We start from the raw sequence: 20,804 nt of genomic DNA, 5'->3' as shown, positions 1-20,804 counted from the left end.
CTTCAATCACGTGATAAAAAATGTTAGTCTTTATGTGACATGTAAAATGTAGTGATTAAAATAGCAACAAGTGCCAGGCAATGGTGGCGCACTCCTTTAATCCCAGCACTCGGGAGGCAGAGGCAGGCGGATCTCTGTAAGTTCGAGACCATCCTGGTCTACAGAGCAAGAACCAGGACAGGCTCCAAAGCCACAGAGAAACCCTGTTTCAAACCCCCCCCCCCAAAAAAATTGGAACAAGTATTTGTATTTTTATTTTGCTGATGTGGGATTCCCATCTGTAACCTGTGAGTATGTTTTATCACCATTGGTTAATAAAGAAGCTGCTTGGGCCTATGACAATGCAAAATAGAGCTAGGCAGGAATTCCAAGCAGAGATAGAGGAAAAGGTATGTGGAGTCAAGGGGAAGCCTTGTAGCCACTGCAAGAGACAGATTCCAGACACAGGACAGAACCTTACCAGCAGGCCACAACGACGTGGCGATACACAGATTAGTAAAATGGGTTAATTTAAGATAGAAGAGCTTAGTTAGAAATACACTTAAGCCAACAGTGTTGCAATTAATATAGTTCCAGTGTGATTATTTCGGGTCTGGGATGCCAGAAAATGAACAAGCAACTTCCAACTACATTGGGCCAGGTGTCGAAAGCATTTCTTAACACCTACGTTCTCTCTCCTGGTCCTCACATAACCTGATGAGCAGGTGTTGTCAGCACTCTTACCATATGGGAAACTGAAGCAAATGATGCTTATGTAACTCAGAGCCAGAGTGGAAATCCGAGCAGCCTTTCTTTACTAAATATGGTTACTTTTGAATAGGACTCAGGCCATTAGAATTTGAAAAACAGTTTTTCAAATATCGTATTGTCAATTATTAACAGTTTTTTAAATTCTAAAATTTTTATCACTATTCTGTTATTATAAAGTTTAGAAATATGTAAAGTTTTTATTTCTACTACCTGATTTTAAAATAATGATTGTTTTAACTATTTTAAATTTACTTTTGTATAAAGAGAACTGTATAAACAGTGTACCAGATAAAGAGCGGAACTCTTGTTTTAATCTTATTCAGGGCCTGTATATCTTTGGGATCCAGAACTCGAGCCATTGGAAATGCAGCTAAGAGCCAGGTATGTTGCTAGTGTGGCTGTTTTGACTCACGGAGAAAGTTAACTACATGGTGGTTGATTACCATAGCACATAGTTGAGAATTACAAGTAGGGCAGAGGCTACACCTTTTATTGTGTCAGACACACTTTGCTGGGTCTGGTGGCTCATCCCTATAATCCCAGCTCTTGAGGCAGTATGATTAAGAGTTAAAGGCCAGCATAAACTGCATGAGATACTGTTTCCAAAACAAAGCAAAGAAAATGCAGGGTGGGGTGTAGAAGGTGGAGGAGGAGAAATAAATTTGCTTTAACTTACAGAATAATTTTTTATTTCTTTAAGAATTGTAAAGTTGGATGTCCTACTATGGTCACTTCTCTAAGGGGTGGTCTTCTGAATACTTCCGTGACTAGTAAGCAATGTTCTTAGTAAAAGAAGGTGGGGGAAGCAAAGGAGAAAATTTCCAGCGTGGCTTAATGTGGATCATGAAATTTAAGTATATCTCTAGACTTCTGAAATGCTATGAATAGAATGTTAAAATTTGCCTGTTTACCCACTAGCTTGTTGGCTTTATATTGTTTTACTTTTCCTTTATTTTCCTAAACCAAAGCCCTTAGTAGTTATTTCATATATTTTATTGTATAGCTGGGTCTTTTCTTCCTGTTCTCATATCTGTAAACCTAGCACTAAGGAGGCTGAGTTACGCTCATCAGGAATTCAAGGCTTATCTCAAGTGAGTTTAAAGCCTGATCTATGTGACATCCTGTTTCAGAAAAATCAGTAATTTAATGTGCCATTATTTCCTCGTAACTTTGTGGGAATTATTTACTCATTTATTTAAAAACTTTTGCTCAAGCCGGGCGATGGTGGTGCACGCCTTTAATCCCAGCCCTCGGGAGGCAGAGGCAGGTGGATCTCTGTGAGTTCAAGACCAGCCTGGTCTACAGAGCTAGTTCCAGGACAGAGAAGTTCCAAAGCCACAGAGAAACCCTGTCTTGAAAAACCAAGGAAAAAAAATTTGAAAGAATGTCATTTAATTCTGCTTTATATGTGAAAGTGTTTTATGTTTTCCACATTCATATTGTATATAAAAGTTAATTATTGCTAAAATAGCTCCTTTATTAATTTTAAACCTCACATTTTGGTGTTTTTAAGAGTTTCTTTTTCTGTGTGTGTATCTGTCTGTCTGTGCATGAAGAGGTGTGGGGCAGTGCACACGAGGCCAGCCGAGAGTGGTGGGTGCTTTGGAGCTGGAGTCGCAGGCCTTGCCTGCCACCTGATGTCAGGGCTGAGGTCCAAACTCAGGTCTTCATGACAGAGCAGCAAGGTCTCTCAGCCTCTGAGCCATCTTTCAAGCACCATCATATTTTGAGTGCTGTAAGATTAGCAGAAATAACCTTTATTTAAAGCAGTCTGTACTATTATTAATCTCCCATGAGTTAAATTGGCTGAGCACCCCTATGCATTCATCCCATGAGGGAAGTTCCAGATCCGTTTGAAGGTCACTAAGAAAGCAGATACTGCATCTAAGTAGCAGTATATAGTTTGAACAAAACATTAGCTTGTCAAAATACTAGTCATTTACAGTTAAGACTGTTGCTTAGCACTATGCCTCATGGGAGGGATTTTAAATATTGATCTAGAGGTGATTCTTATCAATGGGAGCAATATATAAGACATCTCTCAAGAAAACAGCCACTGAGAAGAGAGGAAGATAAATGATTTGAAAACAATTTGAATAAAAACATAAAAAATGGGGAAAGGTTTGGAGAAATGTCTCAGCAGCTAAGAGCACACACTGCTCTTGCAGAGGACCAGAGTCAGCTTCCAAGCACTACCAGTAACTCCACCTCCAGGAGATCAGAGTTCCTCTTCTGGCCTCTAAGAGCCCTGTGGCTCATAGGCACCCACACCCCCTACATGCACATAATTCAAAATAAAGTATTTTTAAGTGAAAGGAAAACACAACATCAAACAAAAAATTTACTGCATAGAAAGTGCTGAGAATGGGCTGGAAAGATGGCACAGTGGTTAAGAATACTGGCTGCTCCTCTGTTCCAGAGGACACAGGTTTGGTTCCAGCACCCATATGGGTGCTTCATATGGAGCTATAATTCCAGCTCCAGAGATTTGATGCCTTCTTCTTGCCTTATGAGGCACCAGACATCCAAGTAGTGTACAGACGTACATGTAGGCACAATACCCATACACCTAAATTTTTTTCAAAGTACTGAAAACAGTGATGATTTGTCAATAGATTTTCACCATATTGTTTGAAAAGTTTCAGGTTTTATACTGTCTCTTTCACTAATTTCTAGGAAAAGAAGAGACTGCAAAGATAACACTTAAGATACATGCATGCTCAACTATAACTTTCTAATTGGACAACAAGAGAATGAATAAAGTAAAATTCTGAACTTGAGTATACGAGAATAGGAATTTGGTGGTTTTAAGTATTAGATTATTACCTTATTTTGCCTTATTAACTAATTGATAAATTCACATGTCTATTGCCAACAGATAGTTACAAATGTAAGAAATACAATTCATGGCTTCAAAAAGCTTCATGGGCGATCATTTGATGACCCCATTGTGCAAACGGAGAGAGTCAGGCTTCCCTATGAACTGCAGAAGATGCCCAATGGAAGTGCAGGAGTTAAGGTGAGCTTTGTGTTTGCAAGAGTACAGCTGTGCCCTTAAAGGAAAGATCAATGTGAGAATGTTACTGTTATAACCTGAAGTATAACTTTGTTTCTCAGACAGTACATTTGAGCATCTATCTGTTCTGGCTAATTTATTGTCAATTGTCACAAGTTAGGGAAAGGGGGATCTTAAATTGAGAACCTGCCTCAATTATTGGCCTACAGGTAAGTCTGTAATACAGTCTTCTTAGTTAAAGAAGTGAGAGGATCTAGCCTGGTGTGGTTGTGCCACCTTGGGCAGATAGGGGTCCTGGGGCATAAGAAAACAAGTTGTGTAATTCATGAGGAGGAGACAGCCAGTAAACAACATTCCTCCGTGGCCTCTGCATCAGTTCCTGCCTCCATGTTCCTGCTCTGACTTCCCGGGATGATGGACTACATCTGTAAGATGAATAGACCCTTTCCTCTCCAAGTTGGTTCTGTCATGGTGTTTTATCATAAACTGGGACAACGCCTGCATGATGGTCAAGTTTGTGGTAATTTTAGTGAATGCAAAACATTCTGTTGTAGATAGTAGCTTTTAAAAACAGGTTTTTTGTGTGTGTAAAATAAGAAGTGACTATCACTGGGAGAAGGCCAGTAGATGAGACTGGTTGGGAGTAAAGCAGAGCCATGTGCAACTTAGAAGAGTACACCTCCAAAGTAGTAGAGCTGCCAGCAGGTTTTCAGGTTTACAAGAATCTTGTAATATTTAGAAGTGAAGTGGTAAAGCAAACTTTCTTCTAAGAAATGGGGTCTAGAAATTGGTCAGCACAAACGAGTGAGATACTATAAACCACAGTCAGTGTATGGCTCAACAGTTCTACTCCTTACAAACCCCCAGAGTTGAAAATATGTCCACAAAATTTCTGTACATGAATGTTCATAATATTAACGGTGTGATTCGTAGAAATAAAGTTGTCCATTATGATGAAATACACCTATATAGTAAAATAGCATGCAATCTTAAGAGAAAGTACTGATACATGCCACACTGTATAAGAACTTGAAAAATGCTAAGTAAAGGAACCCCAGTACAAAAGCCCACATAATTTAGTAGATTCTTTCTTATTTGAGTATCCCAGGGTCAGTAAATTCATATGGACAGAAAGATTAGTGACTGCTAAGGGCTAAGAAGAAGGGGAAATGGGACATATAACTAACAACCATGAGGAGGTTTCTGGTGTGGTGATGAAAATATTGTACAAGTAGAAAGTGGAGATCCATGCAAAGTGGAGATCCATGCACAATTTTGTCGCCCTCTTAAAGTATACTCCCTGAAACTTTATGCTATGTGACTGTGTCTCCCTAAATCTATTTTGAATAACTCTAAGCTTGATGTGTCCATGCTATGGATATGCCTGTATTTCCAGTTTTAGAAGAGGATTATGACTAGAGTGGATAGCATGCTTTAATAAAGAGAAAGAAACTGTTGAGATAGTTCATGGATGCCCCATCAGAGGTTAAAGACTTGAAGCCATACTTTGGTGTAATGTGGAAGGTCAAGGTTTGTTAAGTGGAGCTGGATAATGAGCTATGCTAGCAGTAACATAGAGGAAAATTAAGTCAGATATTGGTTAGGTTTTCGTGACCACCTAACAGTCTTAACTATTAGAGATTACAATTTAAGCTCATTAAAAAATTTTGATTTTCCTCTTTAAAACAAAGCAAAAATGTTGAGGATTTATTTAGCTCAGTAGCCAAATACTTGTCTCACAAGCACAAAGGCTTGAGTTTGGTTCCCGGCACTAGGGAGAAAAATCATACATGCACACACATGCAAAATAGATTGTGTGAATGGGCTGAGGAGAGTATGGGTTTTTGTTTGTTTTTGATTTTTGAGACAGGGTTTCTCCGTAGCTTTGAAGCCTGTCCTGGAACTAGCTCTTGTAGATCAGGCTAGCCTCAAACTCACAGAGATCTACCTGCCTCTGCCTCCCTGGTGCTGGGATTAAAGGTGTGCACCACCACCACCCATCTGAGAACTAAGTTTTTAAAAGAAAACTAACTTTCAAGCAATAAAATTTTGTATATTCATACTGAGTGGCTATCTGATAGCTAAAGGTTTTGAAAGTGTTGGTTCTGTGTTCCACTGTCTCCCTCTTTGGAAGCTGAGGACTGCTAGTCAGCTCTCTGTATTTTCTTCACTTGCTTTTTTTTTTTTTACAGATTTGCTTGAATGTACTTAATACTTATTTCATCTAACCTTCAAATACCCTTATACAAAGAAGTACTTAGCACCTCATCAGCCTATTACTGTAAAACGATGTGGCTTGGTTCACTGTCTTCAGTGTAATTCATTCCTCTGTACCCCTTAGTTTAGAGGCAGAGATTCAGTAGCATTTGTTGTGTGCTTCTACATGGATTGGAAAACATTTAAAAAACAATTTTAGTGTATCATTAGATATATATTGATTTTTATGTATTTACACATCCAAATATATTGCTAGGCTTGAGAAAATTTTCCAGAATTATTTCAAAGGTTGGTGTCATGGAATAAAGCTGTACTCTGAGATCTATAGGTAAAGAATATAGGCTTATATTGGGTAAATTGAACATCCTTGTCTTCCAGGCAAGGTGGTGCACATCTTTAATCCCAGCACTCAGGAGGCAGAGGCAGGCAGATCTCCGAGTTTGAGGCCAGCCTAGACTAGGAGCAAGTTCCAGGATAGCCAGGGCTACACAGAGAAATCCTATCTCAAACAGCAACAAAGCAGTTGTTTTATGCAAGTTCTTCAGATCACTTTGTATTATATTTCATTGGTATTTTGCCTGTGGTATGTCTGTTGCCTTCAGAGGCCAGATTCCCTGAGGTAGAGTGTTACAGATAGTTGGGATGCTTAGCTACCTCTCCAGCCCTGTTCTGCGTTGCTTTTAAATACATCATAAAGGTTAAATTACTTTCAAATACAGGTTCTTGCTCAAACTACTCTTATATTACTAAATACAACCTAGTCAATAAAGTGTAGCCGATATCTGGTCTCCATTAATCTTTAAATTTTATGCCTAATCCAAGTCCGGCAGTGGTAGCACATGCCTTTAATCCCAATACTCAGGAGGCAGAGGCAGGTGCATCTCTGTGAGTTCACTGTAACACAGAGAAACACTGTCTTGGAATATATATATTCCATGCATGTTCCTAGGAACTTTAGTGTAAGAACACTTTTTATTGTTTAAGTGTTTAAAAACACTTTTTATTGTTTTTATTGAGCTATACGTTTTTCTCTGTTCCCCCCTTCCTCCCTTCTCCCCTTCTACCCTCTCCCATAATCCTCATGTTCCCAATTTACTCAGGAGATCTTGTATTTTTCTCCTTCCTATGTAGATTCATATATGTCATCTTTGTTGTTTAGGTTGTCTGGGGTTGTGGACTGTAGGCTGGTTTTTCTTTGCTTTATGTCTAGAAGCTACTTATGAGTGAATATATATTATATTTGTCTTTCTGGGTCTGGGTTACCTCACTCGATATGGTTTTTTCTACATCCATCCATTTGCCTGTAAATTTCAAGATATCATTTTTAACCACTGTATAGTACTCCATTGTGTAAATTGCCACATTATCTTTATTCATTTTTCGGTTGAGTGGCATCTAGGTTGTTTCCAGGGTCTGGCTATTATGATTAATGCTGCTGTGAACATAGCTGAGCACATGTCCTTGTGGTGTGGTTAAGCTTTAGTTGTATACCCAACAGCAGTATTGCTAGGTCTTGAGGTAGATTGTTTCCTAATTTTTTTGAGAAATCGCCATAAGCAGCTGTTTAAGTTTTCACTCCCACCCCTTACCCTGCATCTTCTCTAGTATAAGCTGTCATCACTGTTTTTGATCTTGGCCATTCTGACTGATGGAAGATGGAACTTCAGAGTTGTTTTGACTTGCATTTCTCTGATAGGTAAAGATATTGAGCATTTCCTTAAGTGTTTCTCAGCCATTTGAGATTCATCTGTTGAGAATTCTGTGTTTAGGTCTGTATTCCATTTTTAATTGAATTATTTGTTCTTTTAATGTCAAATTTCTTGTTCTTCGTATATTTTGGAATCGGTCCTCTGTCCCATGTGGGTTTGGTAAAGATCTTCCCAATCTGTAGGTGCTGTTTTGTCTTGTTGACCATGTCTTTTACTTTACAGAAGCTTCTCAGTTTCAGGAGGTCCAGTTTATTAATTTTGCTGTCAGTGTCTGTGCTACTGGGATTATATTTTGGAAGTGGACTCCTGTGCCAATGTGTTCAAGGCTACTTCCCACTTTCTCTTCTGTGAGGTTCAGTGTAGTTGTTTTTATGTTGAGGACTTTGATCTATTTGGACTTGAGTTTTGTGCGTGGTGATAGATATGAATCTATTTACATTCTCTTTATTTTGATACACAGTTATGCTAACACCATTTGTTGAATATGCTTTCTTTTTTCTACTTTATATTTTTAGCTTCTTTGTCAAAAATCAGTGTTCATAGGTATATAGATTGATACAGATTAATAATTAGGATTCTTTCCCTCTATTTCCATGGTGTTATTAATTTCCGCTTTTCAAAACCATGTGGCTGAAGCTTACGTGTTAAGTCCAGGAGTACTAATTTTTAAGAATTTTATCTTGTTGGGCACTGGTGGGTGCATACCTCTAATCCCAGCACTTAGAAGGCAGATGCAGGTTGATCTCTGGGAGTTCAAGGCCAGCCTGGTCTACAAAGTGAGGTCCAGAACAGCCAGGACTGTTACACAGAAAAATATGTCGAGGAGAAAACCAAGAAAAGAATTTTATCTTTTTTCCTTCACTGTTTACATCATACTTGGAAAATTAATGATAAAAATGAATGTTTTTTTGTGGGTGAGGACTCACGAGTTTAGAACTCTCTCCAAAGTTATGTGCTTGTTGGTGTGGAGCTACACGTGAGACTGCTCCGTGTTGCTGGTGACCCTCTGTAAGGGATGGACCGCTGTTTCCACTGCCGTGTGTGGTGTGCACACGCATTGTGTGAATAAGTGACTGAGTGTATCGATCTTAATTGTAGGTTCGGTACCTGGAGGAAGAGAGGCCCTTTGCAATTGAGCAAGTCACCGGAATGTTGTTGGCTAAACTTAAAGAAACCTCAGAAAATGCCCTGAAGAAGCCAGTGGCCGACTGTGTGATCTCGGTGAGCTCCAGGGTATTGACATCAAGGAAAAAAGGTTTTCTTTTTGTAATTTCTCTCTTTGGTCACAAAATAACTTACAGTGGCTTTACTTTTTTAAAAACCACCTCATTTCATAAAGTTTAGGTCGACTTTCCTATTAAGTCAGTTCTCATAATCAGTGAGCCTTCAAAAACCAGCGTGTGTTATATTTTTAGTGGCTGCTGCCCCTGCCACTGATGTTTCTCCCTAAGGAACAAGTGAGATGATCCCCAGAACCCACATAGTGGAGTCTGAGTCCTGAGGACCGTCCTCTGGTTCTGCATGTGTGCTCCCTCCCACATGTGTCTGCACACAAATCTGTACACAGATAGATGCCAAATGCATGCAATTCTAAAGACTTAAAAATATAATCTTCCTAGTAGCATTTAACTTCCCGATTTTAAATACTTTAATGTTTTAGGGAATAATTTAAAAATTCAAAGTTAGGGGTGTGAAGTTATAGGCAGAAATTTGAAATTATAGACTTCTGTCTCAGGGAAAAAAACAGGTATTCTTTAAGGATCCTTTTTAAAATTCTTAATAAAATATTTAATTATTTGCCATGGCTTACCTCTTAAATATCATTGAATATTGTTAGCTTCTTTTTATCATATATGTTTTTACTTAGTGTGATTAAAGTCGGGTACATAAGTTAGGAGTCTCATATTGCAAAAAAAGAATTAGATTATTAACTTTTTAGTGAACTTAATTATTAAATATTTTCGTTATTTAAATTTAATTGAAAGAAATGTAAGAGCTTAGTATTTTGCTTTGTAACCATTAGAAACAGCAGATACGAGTGTTTACCATTAGCTAGGCACTGTGGTAATTTTATGTGTGTTAAGTCTGAGCTCCCCCACAAGAGTAGAGTATTGCCTCCTCCTGTCCGTACTACAGAGAATCGAGGTACTTCAATTCCCAAGAGTGTGCTTGCAGCTCCTCATGGTGCCACTTGGAATGCATGTGTGAGAGTGGTGCAGCTGTCATTAGGCCCGTTTCTCATGGCTGTAAGCATATGAGAGTGCTCTACTGCTCTGTGGAGCTGTATCCATAGCAGCCAGAAAAGTACTTGGTTCATAAATTGCCTCACGAATACTATACAAACCACATATATGAATTATAGATTTGTCAGGAGAAGAATACTAATGTACAGGACCATAAGCACATCTAACAGAACACAGTAAAAAAAAAACCTTCAAACTTAAATTTAAGATGGGCATAGTGTCATGTGCCTTTAATCCCAGCACTCAGGAGGCAGAGGAAGATAAATCTCTGGGTTCAAGGTCAGACTGGTCTACTTAGTGAGTTCCAGGACAGCCAAGATATATAGTGAGAACCTGTCTAAATACATAAAAACAACAGCAAACAAAAGGCTTAAGTTGGAGGCTGGTGAGATATCTCTGAGTAAAGGCACTTGCCACTCAAACCTGATGATGTGCATTCAATCCTCTGAACTCATGTGAAGGGAGAAGGAAAGAACTGCTCCACAAAGTTGTTCTTTGACCTCTAAATACATGTTGTGGCATTGCACAACCCCCACATATACATCATAGTAAAAGAAATATTAAGCGAGGTATTGTTACTCAATACTCATCCTGGCATTCTGAGAATTTGAGGCAGGAAGACTGCACATCAGGTCATGAAGGCGTTGAGGAATATTCTACATTAATATATTCAATAGTTATCTTTAAAATTTTGGGGGCTAATATGGGTGATGGTGGCACATGCCTTTAATCCTAGCACTTGGGAGGCAGAGGCAGGTGGATTTCTGTGAGTTTGAGGCCATTGTAGTCTACAGAGCTAATTGTAGGACAGCCAAGGCTACACAAAGAAACCCTGTTAAAAATTGGAGGTGGGGTTAAATAAATAAATAAATAAATTTTTGTACATTTTAAGCCCAAGGTTAACATTTTAGTATAAACACAATATTTTTTGATAGCCAAAATAGTCTTCATAACTTCCTGCAATATATATTTTCTCTCCTTAGAAATATAACCATTTTAAACAGTTGGATTTCATCTTCTAGTTGTATATACATTTCACAGAAATGAAATTATGCTCTGTATAGCCATGTGGGGGGGTGGGGGGGTGCATGCCTGGTTGTCTGTGTGGAGACAGTGTGCATGCCACGCCATAGAGACCAAAGAAGGCCTCAGATTTCCTGGAACTGGAGTTACAGGAAATTATGCTCTTCAAGAGTCGCATGTGCTCTTAACCACTGAGCCATGCATTTCCTTTTTAACATAATATACTATTCCATGACAGTGGAAATCGAGACGGTCTTAGCTACTTAGGATTCTATTATATGAGATATACTATATTACATATACTTAATTTCATTTTCATGGAGTCTTAGGGTTTTAATTTTTGTTATTAAAGATGGACTAGTATTTTATTAACTTACTTTTTTTGAGACAGGCTTTTACTATGTAGCACTGGCTGACCTGGAATTAGCTATATAAAGAAGGCTGGCCTCAAACTCATAGAAATCCTCCTGCTTCTGCCTCCCAAGTGCTGGGTTTAAAGGAGTGTACCACCATGCCCAGGACCAGTATTTTAATAGTCTAATATATTCATCATGTTTTCAATGCTGTGCAGAATACTGTAGGCAGGCTAACTTTGTAAGGAAAACTGGTTTATTTATCCCATTAGCTTTTGGAAGCTGAATTTAATAATGGGAAACTATTAGTTTGTTTTATGGTGAGGACATAACAGCATCATTGGCAAGAGTATGTATGAAGAAAAGACCAGATTGCCAAACAAGTGTCCAGACAGAAATGAGGTCTACCATCCCTTCCTAGAGCATACCTCTCAGTTCATCTAAGCACCTTCAACCACTGTCCACCTCCACAAAGTCACAATGAGGACCAGCACCCGAGTCTTAGAGACAGCTGTCCAAACCACAGTAAGCAGACTAACACTGCTCCTTGAAATAAACAGAACTGGGGATCCTACAATACTAATTAGATTGGTATTCAAACTCCAGATCCCATCTGTGTGGTACAGAAACTGCCAGACTTAAGAACCTACACTAGTACTTTACGTTGATTTAAAGTTGCGTGTTCCGCGGTTATTAGTAAAGTCTGTGGCACCGAGGCAGTAACTTGTGACTGTTCTTACCAGATCCCAAGCTTTTTCACTGATGCTGAGAGAAGGTCCGTGATGGCGGCAGCTCAGGTTGCAGGCCTAAATTGTCTGAGGCTGATGAATGAAACCACTGCAGGTTGGTATGGCCACTTGAAAACTACCATCAGAAAACAGTTAGCAGCTTTTCTCTCTACAGCTTTTTAAAACTCTGACATCATTTATAATTTGTTGCTTTGAATACAGAATTTTGACAGAGGTCGAATTCACATTTGATCTTAAAGAATGGCTACTGTTTTGACAACTGAGTAGGGAAAATAAAATGTTAAGTAATCTGTGAAAAGTTACTATAGGTTGAATCTATTTTACTGTATTGTATATTAGAATGCAGTATAAACATGACTTTGTCTTGTTTTCCAAAGGACAGCTATACAAGAATTAACCTATTGTTTGTTCTTATACAGTGGCGCTGGCATATGGAATTTATAAACAGGATCTTCCCTCATTAGATGAAAAACCAAGGAATGTTGTGTTTATTGACATGGGGCATTCTGCCTACCAGGTCTCTGTTTGTGCTTTTAACAAAGGAAAACTTAAAGTAAGTAACTCATTACTTTCTGTATATAACTTCGATGAGTAAGAGCATACATTATGTAAAGAGCACACACCCTTAACAAGTGGGCTGAAGGTCTTATTCTGCCTCTTATGTTAAAAACATAACCATTAAGGCAGGGCTGGAGAGATGGCTCAGCAGTTGAGTACTTGCTGTTCTTGCAGAGGACCAAGTTCAGTTCCTAGCACCATGGGTGGTCCACAACCATCAGAAACTCCAGTTCCAATGGCTCTGAGGCCCTCTTCTGACTTCCAAAGACACAAGGCATGCACGTGGTGCACACGTACACATGTAGGCAAAGCATTCATACACAAAAAGATTGAAAACTATTCATTATACATCATACATACATATATATATATATATAGGGACTATATATATATATATATACATACATATATTCTTAACTTTGCTTGACCTTAGGTTCTCTTTACTATTAACAACGTCCTAGAAGTTGCCTTTTTCTTAAAAAAGTGAAGCAGAGAGTTTATAGAGTAAAGGAGCTTCTGACAAGGACATGGGTGACCCAAAGGCTCTGCGTTATCACAAAGTCCACCCAGCAGCACGGTGACTTGCAGAAGCTGCATCCCTGGAACTTCCTATGAGACCTGTAGGCTACGTGACCTGTGGAGCTTCTCCTAGGATTTTTGTATATGTAAAATTCTTGAAATATGTGGCATTTAGTAGTTTCTGTGTTATATGTTTTTGTTTTTGTGTTCATCTATCAAGTGTGTCCTTTGTTTTGTGCTTCATGGTACAATAACAAAATCCTTATAATCAGAAAAACAAAGGAAGTTTGTGATGAAATTATAGTATTTTTGTATAAATTGACTTAATTCCTGGCCTCTATTCTTAAATGTTAGCTTATGAATAACAGTGGATTTTTTCCTTTTTCTACTTTAAATGTAGTTATCTATCCATTTTTCATCACTGAGTCCTGTTGAAGTCTGATAAAGACTATGACGCTGATACTTAAGTAAACACACCCTTGCATTATCACATGGAAGGATGATTTTGCATTTCATGCTGGGCAGCACTGGACCCTATGGAATGTATACATTTGTAGAATGTATGTGAGTCTGTTGGGATAATGCCATTAATAGTACTTGCATCTTAATGTCATATCTCATCTTAGAAGAAACTGCCAAGGAACCATGCCTACAGAAACATGACTCCCTAATCATAAGGTTAATTAGCCATTTTTTCACAAGGAAGAGGGGTTAGATATCCTGGAGTTGTCTGACTTACTGGCCTACACACAGAAACCAACTGGTAGTCTGGTGAGGAGCAAATTATTCTCTTTTTCTGTTTCCATTTTTACTTGCTTATGTATTTCTTTGTTTTACATTATTGTAAAAAAATAAGTAGGTTTTCTAAAAGATCGTAGCCAAAGGCTTAACTACTAATCTGGAAATTGAATGGTTACATAATAATACTGTTGATCCAGTTTTTTGATATCTTTTCTTGGATGTTTTACTCTTGTGTGCACTTAGCACTTAGAACTGCTGTTTGTCCTTAAACTTCATTTGGGGTTCAGTATATTAGAGAGCCAATGAATGTAAGCTAATGAAATTTTAGTTGTCACTCAGTTATTTCAAAATTAGAATTGTCCTTCTAGTTATGTTATAGAGTTGTGTAACTATAGAGCAGATAACAAAGAGGAGTGGGCTATTTGAGTCAGGTACAAGGAATAATTTATCCCAACATTTGGCACCCAGTGATTTGACAAGTTCTTTTGGATGGCCTTTGCTTTTACAATTTTAGAGAGGTTTTTGACCTTTGGCTTTTGGTTTTGTTTTTTGTTTGTGGTGGTTTGAATGCAAATGGCTCTCAGAGGCTTATTGTTTAAATGCTTGATCTCCAGTTGGTAGAACTGTTTGGGAAGGATTAGGAGGTGTGGCTTTGTTGGAGGAAGTCACTGAGAGTGGGCTTTGAGGTTTCAAAAGCCTCTGCCATTCCCAATTTGTGCTCCTCTCACATTCTCCCTCCCTCTCTCCTTCCCTCCCTTATGTTTGTTTGTGAGTCAGAATGTAAATTCCCAGCAACTGCTCTAATGCCATGCCTGCCTACCTGCAGCCATGGTCCTTGCCATGGTGGTTATAGGCTCTAACCCTCTCCTAGCGAGAGCTTCACAGAGAGTGGAAGCAGCCTAAGAAAGAGAAATCTGAAAGGGCAGAGCCTTCTATGTACTTTGACATGAGATGTCGACTTATAGGATTTGGACATTGCCCTGATGTGTTTTGTTCCTGCTTTCGTCCAGTATTTCCTTACTATGTCTCCCTTTTGGAATGGCAGTATATATTCTGTGCCACTGTTTGTTGGAAGTATGTAATTTGCTTTTTATTTTACAGGGGGTTACAATTAAGAGATTGCCTTGAGTCTCAGAAGAGACTTGGGACTTTTAAACTGTAAAAAAACTAGGGGACTTTTGATGTTGGATCAAATGTATTTTGCTTTATGATATGGCCAGAAGCCTATAGGGTCTAGGAAATGGAGTGCTGTGGTTTGAAGGAGAACAGCACCATAGACTTCAATGTTTGCATACTTGTCAGTTGATTGAACTGTTTGAGGAGTGGGAGGTGAGGCCTTGGAGGAGGTGTGTCACTGTCAGCTCTCTCTGTCTTGTGGTGTGTCTCAAGATAAAATACCTCAGCCTCTGCTGTACCTGTTTGCCTGCTGCCATGCTTCCTGCCTTGATGATCATGAACTCATCCTCTGAAACTATAAGCCCAAAATTAAATATTTTCTTTTATAAGGTGTCTTGTTCATGCCTTTTGTCAGCAATAAAAAAGTAACCAAGACACTATATTGGAAAACTTAATTATTTTCTTTCAACTAAACAGGTGTTGGCTACTACCTTTGACCCATATCTGGGTGGCAGGAACTTTGATGAGGCTTTAGTGGACTACTTTTGTGATGAATTCAAGACCAAATATAAGATCAATGTCAAGGAGAACTCTCGGGCCTTGTTGCGGCTGTATCAGGAGTGTGAGAAGCTGAAGAAGCTGATGAGTGCAAATGCATCAGATCTTCCTTTGAACATCGAGTGCTTCATGAACGACCTCGATGTTTCTAGTAAGATGAACAGGTATCGTGTGTTCGCTTGGAAGAGCACTTGCTGATTTTCCCTTTGGGTCATGTTGGGATTTTCCCTAGTTCTGTTGTTTTAGAGGGTGTCTTCAACTTTTCTTCCCCAAAATGATTTTTATTTCATTTTCTACAGGGCTCAGTTTGAACAGTTGTGTGCTTCCCTCTTGGCCAGGGTTGAACCACCTTTAAAAGCAGTAATGGACCAAGCTAGTAAGTGGAAATGACCAAGTTCTTTAAAAGTTTTGTGTTTTTCATTTTTAAAAAGAAATTACAATTTATTCACTCGTAGAACAAGACACTAGAATTCCTGCTTTCTGAGCATTTCCTTGCTTATAATATTGTTTATATCATAAACAAGCTAACTATATTTTGGGATATTTAAGTGATTATGGAAGACTTTAGTAGGACATTAAATTAGAAATCAGGGTGTAATTGCTGTCTTGAGGATAACTTTTAGAATAGTTTTAGTAAAGTTAGAAGTGGAAATTAGAAAGGTGGTAACCGCTGGAGAGCTTCAAAGTTTGTGAGTTGTGTCCTTGTTGTCGCTGATGTCTGGACCACAGTGGTTTCACACACACAGTGTTAGAGTTTGCCTTTTCCATAATTACTGGGTTTTTTTAACCTTCTTGTGAGCAAATAAAAAAAATCCACTTACATATAAAGTACGTTCTAACAACTAGTATGTACAAGTTTTGAAGACTTCTCATTCTTTCACTGAAATATGTTTTACTTCCAGACTTACAACGTGAAGACATAAACAGCATAGAGATAGTAGGAGGGGCCACTCGGATTCCTGCAGTCAAGGAGCAGGTCACTAGGTTTTTTCTGAAAGACATCAGTACCACCCTAAATGCTGATGAAGCTGTCGCCAGAGGATGTGCTTTGCAGGTTAGAACAATTTAGTATGTAGTTTGTACAGTGTCTGTGACAGGCCTCTCATCTGCCCAATCACCCCATCAGTATGCTGAAAGAAAACTGAAGTAGTCCTTGTAAGTCGGTCTGTCTGTCTGTCTCTGTATCTCTGTATCTTTCTCTCCTCCCTGGTCACATATGCTTTGTGTGTGTGTGTGTGTGTGTGTCTACCTCAGCCACAGAAGTGCTGGGATTAAAGGCATGCACCATCATGCCTTATTTCTCTTGTACTTTTAAACTATAATAAGATAATATATTTATGTACTAAAAACTGAATTCTTGAGATTATGTACATTAATAATTTTTTTGGAAATTTAAAGCTGTTCTTAGATTAGCTTTTGTAACATCACACAAAATACATGGACCCTTTAAATTTTCTTTTGTCATTACTAAAATGTAACAAATTTTAAAATCTGAACAATTTTTACTATAAAGACATTAGTAAGCAATTTAATTATGGTTAACCTAGAATGTGATATGTACTTACTCATTTAAGTGCATTTCTTACTTTCAGTGTGCAATCCTCTCACCAGCATTTAAAGTGCGGGAATTTTCCATAACAGACCTTGTTCCCTATTCAGTCACATTAAGGTGGAAGACTTCTTTTGAAGAAGGGACTGGGTAAGTTATTTTTAAAATATTAATTATATTTTATCATAAATATTCAACCAATCAAATATGCTTTTTCTAACTTAGAGGAATTTGTGCTTCTTAAAACTTTGTTAAATGTGGGTCTGGAGAGATGGCTTAGTGATTAAGAGCACTGACTGCTCTTCTAGAGGACCCAGGTTCAATTCCCAGCAACCACATGGCATCTCACAACTGTCTATAGCTCCTGTTCCAGGGGATCCAACAACCTCACACAGACATATATGCAGTCAAAACACCAGTGTAACATAAAATACAAATAAATAATTTAAACAATTGTTAAATGTGTTGAATAGTATTAGAGAAAAAAAGACTATAAAAATAACGTACAAACCATGATGGACATATTTGTTGATTCACATTAGCCATTTTTAGCAGCTAATGTATCTGTCCATACCTGTTCTTTGAGTCTTCATAAACAAAGTACATAAATCATCTGTGGAGCCTCCAGTACAATTTGCTTTTGAAAAAGATACTACATAGGACTTTCCCATGACAGCAGACAGTGAATACTTCAACAGTTGAATATGCCATCGTAAATCACCAAAGCACTAGGAAAATTACATTTTGCTGTTTTTAGTGTTGTTTAGAAACATTGGTATACATATAACAATATTTAGGTATGTTTGCTATATCTACAAAATAGCAGAGTAGAATTGCTTAGCCAGAGCATAAGTACCCGTTTTGTCTCAAACTAGCAAATTAGTGTTTTGTATAATATCTAAAAAGATTCATTACATTGCTATTAACACAAGATTACATATATTTTATTCAGTTTTTTTCCTGTACTATTAAATTTAACATGATTATTGTAAACAAAAACAATTGCTATTTTTTCTCCCTGATAATATGACTCAGTTGTAGAACATGTGTCTGGCATGTACAAACTCATGGGTTCCGTCTTCATTACCACACAAATAGACAGTGTGCTGGAGCCTGCCTGTAACCCCACCACTCGGGTGGTGGAGAAAGGAGGATCAAAGTTCAGTGTACTCAGCAACATAGAACATTGAAGGCCAACATGGGCTACAGGAGACCTTGTCTAAAATAAGAAAACAAATAATGCTTTTATTACTATGTAATAAAAATGTTTTTATTTATAATAAAATATTTTATTATTTATTAAGAATATAATATAAATTATATTTTGTGCTTTTGTTGACATTTACGTTGTTTCTGTTAATTGGCCAACATGTAAGTAGCTTGCTTCCCTACCAAATTAAAAAAAAATGTATTTTACTTGCCTTTCTTTTAGAAATGGCTTATACAATGAACAAAACTGTATCTACATTGTGAACTTGCTTTTGTTCTGTGTTCTGTATGTCATTATTGATAGAAACTGAACTGCTTGTATAAATTTCAAAAATACAGACTACCAACCTGTGCTGGCTAGATTCATGTCAGCTTGACGTACACTGCAGTCATCTGAGAAGATGGAACGTCAATCGAGAAAATGCCTCCATAAGATCAGGCTGTGGCCAGCCTGTAGAGCATTTTCTTAATTAGAGATTGATGGGGAAGGGCCCAACCCATTGTGGGTGGTGTCTTCCCTGGGCTGGTGATCTTGGATTCCATTATATAGCAGACTGAACAAGCCCTTTGCGAGTCACTAAGCAGCACCCCTCCATGGCTGCTGCCTCAGCTCCTGCCTCGGAGTTCCTGAAGTGCTTGAGTTTCTGTCCTGACTTTTTTGATGATAAACTGATGTGGAAGTATAAGCTGGATAAACCCTTTGTTCCCCAACTTTGTTTTTGTCATGTTTCACCACAGCAGTAGAAACCCTAACAAAGACACAACTTTATATGAATGCCTTGCAGAGTATTTGGATGGCTGTTTTAATCTTAGTTTAAGTCAAGAACTTCTCTTTAGGGGCTGGAGAGATCGCTCAGAGGTTAAGAGCATTGCCTGCTCTTCCAAAGGTCCTGAGTTCAATTCCCAGCAACCACATGGTGGCTCTCAACCATTTGTAATGGAGTCTGGTGCCCTCTTCTGGCCTACAGGCATATATACAGACAGAATATTGTATACATAATAAATAAATATTTAAAAAAAAAAAGAACTTCTCTGTAGAGTTCAGTTTCAGTTAACTATGTAAGTAAGAAAAATCTCAAGATATAGAGAAAGCTAAGGTTAAAAGCATGAAGGCGTAAGTCACAAACAATCCCACACCAGTTTGGAATTATGATTAATAGGGTGGTATTTATTTAAAGGGGAAAAAAACTTACAGATCACCGTCCCAGACAACAGCCCTCTGCGCAATCAGGAAGCCAGAAACGAAGCAGGAAGCAAAGAGAGAGAGAGGAGGGAAGTGGTCGCTTTTTTAAAGAGAGGGACCACACCCAATGGGCTGGTATCTCAGCGGCTATTGGCTGGAGGAGCGGAAGGACCTCCCGCAAGAAAAGTATATGCGGTAGTGACCACAGTAAGAACAGGGAAAGCATTAGTAGGCTCCTGAAAGCTAGGAAAAGTTTCATGTGTGTATTTGAAGCCCTTGAGTGACTGAAGTGGTACAATGATGTTATATAATAAACACCCATAAACAATAGTCACAAGCATTCCTGTTACGTTCTTTAAGAAATAGAGATCACTACAAGTTTAAAACTTCCTGCTCTAGGTGGAAGAAAACACTATAAACAGGCATAAGATGAACAACTGGAATATGATTAAAACTTGAGAGACTTTCTGTTTTAGGAAGTAAATACTGGGGTATTTGCAATAATAACATAAGCATGTCACTTTCAGGCTGTTTAGTAAAAATGCACAGATATAACATGTGCATTCAAATGACAAGACAAGGCAAAGGACAGTAGAAAGTCTACGTGCCTGACACACAGATACTCTTTGTACTGTTCTATATCTGTATCCTTCTGTAAGTTTATTTCCAAAGAAGAGTACTTAATGGGGGCTGTAATTAAAAGGGCTGCATATGGTCAAGTGTTTGCCTTGTCCTTCCTACATGTGACCTCACAATATGCATATTCTCAATTTTTTTCTCTTAGTGTACAGCGATAAATTATGTTAGACATTCTGAAAGCCTTCATCTGTAAACTTGTTGAAAATAGAAAAAATCCATAGGTGTTTTCCTTACATATGTTCTTTGCAATTGCTGCTCATGAATTAAGAGTGAAGTATATTCTGACATTGGGTTCCCAGGCAACCTGTTTAAGTGTCTTTTCTGCTGCACTTTAGGGAATGTGAAGTCTTCTCTAAGAACCATCCTGCCCCATTCTCAAAGGTCATAACTTTCCACAAGAAGGAACCATTTGAACTAGAAGCATTTTATACTAATTTGCATGAAGTGCCTTATCCTGATCCAAGAATTGGTAAGACAACAAAAAATTTAAGTTTTTAAGCATTTAATAAACAATTTATACCTAGGTGTGGTGGCTCATGCCTTTAACCCCAGCACTTGGGAAGCAGAAGCAGATGGATCTCTGAGTTCAAGACCAGTTTTATATACAGAACTAGTTCCAGGTCAACCAAGGTTACACAAAGAAGCTCTGTCTCAAAAAACAACAAAATAAAT

The 20,804-nt window shown here is 38.2% G+C and overlaps 1 protein-coding gene across 1 annotated transcript in view; it reads left to right on the top strand.

Moving 5' to 3' along the window:
* Positions 1–20,804, top strand: part of Hspa4l (heat shock protein family A (Hsp70) member 4 like) — a 47,943-nt gene that overhangs the window by 4,840 nt on the left and 22,299 nt on the right. Inside the window, exons 2-11 of the mRNA XM_041659180.1 lie at positions 1,074–1,131; positions 3,629–3,769; positions 8,791–8,913; positions 12,055–12,154; positions 12,480–12,613; positions 15,472–15,716; positions 15,852–15,928; positions 16,455–16,606; positions 17,145–17,251; positions 20,468–20,601. Of these exons, the coding sequence (XP_041515114.1) occupies positions 1,074–1,131; positions 3,629–3,769; positions 8,791–8,913; positions 12,055–12,154; positions 12,480–12,613; positions 15,472–15,716; positions 15,852–15,928; positions 16,455–16,606; positions 17,145–17,251; positions 20,468–20,601 (1,271 nt within the window). The remainder of the gene's footprint in view (positions 1–1,073; positions 1,132–3,628; positions 3,770–8,790; positions 8,914–12,054; positions 12,155–12,479; positions 12,614–15,471; positions 15,717–15,851; positions 15,929–16,454; positions 16,607–17,144; positions 17,252–20,467; positions 20,602–20,804) is intronic.

The sequence above is a fragment of the Microtus oregoni genome, unplaced genomic scaffold (assembly GCF_018167655.1).
Source record: "Microtus oregoni isolate MIOR12 unplaced genomic scaffold, Mior012 000010F_ref0000083, whole genome shotgun sequence".
In the NCBI taxonomy this organism is placed as follows: domain Eukaryota; kingdom Metazoa; phylum Chordata; class Mammalia; order Rodentia; family Cricetidae; genus Microtus; species Microtus oregoni.
The sequence above is the reverse complement of the archived record's forward strand: the minus strand, read 5'-3'. Positions and strand labels throughout refer to the sequence as shown.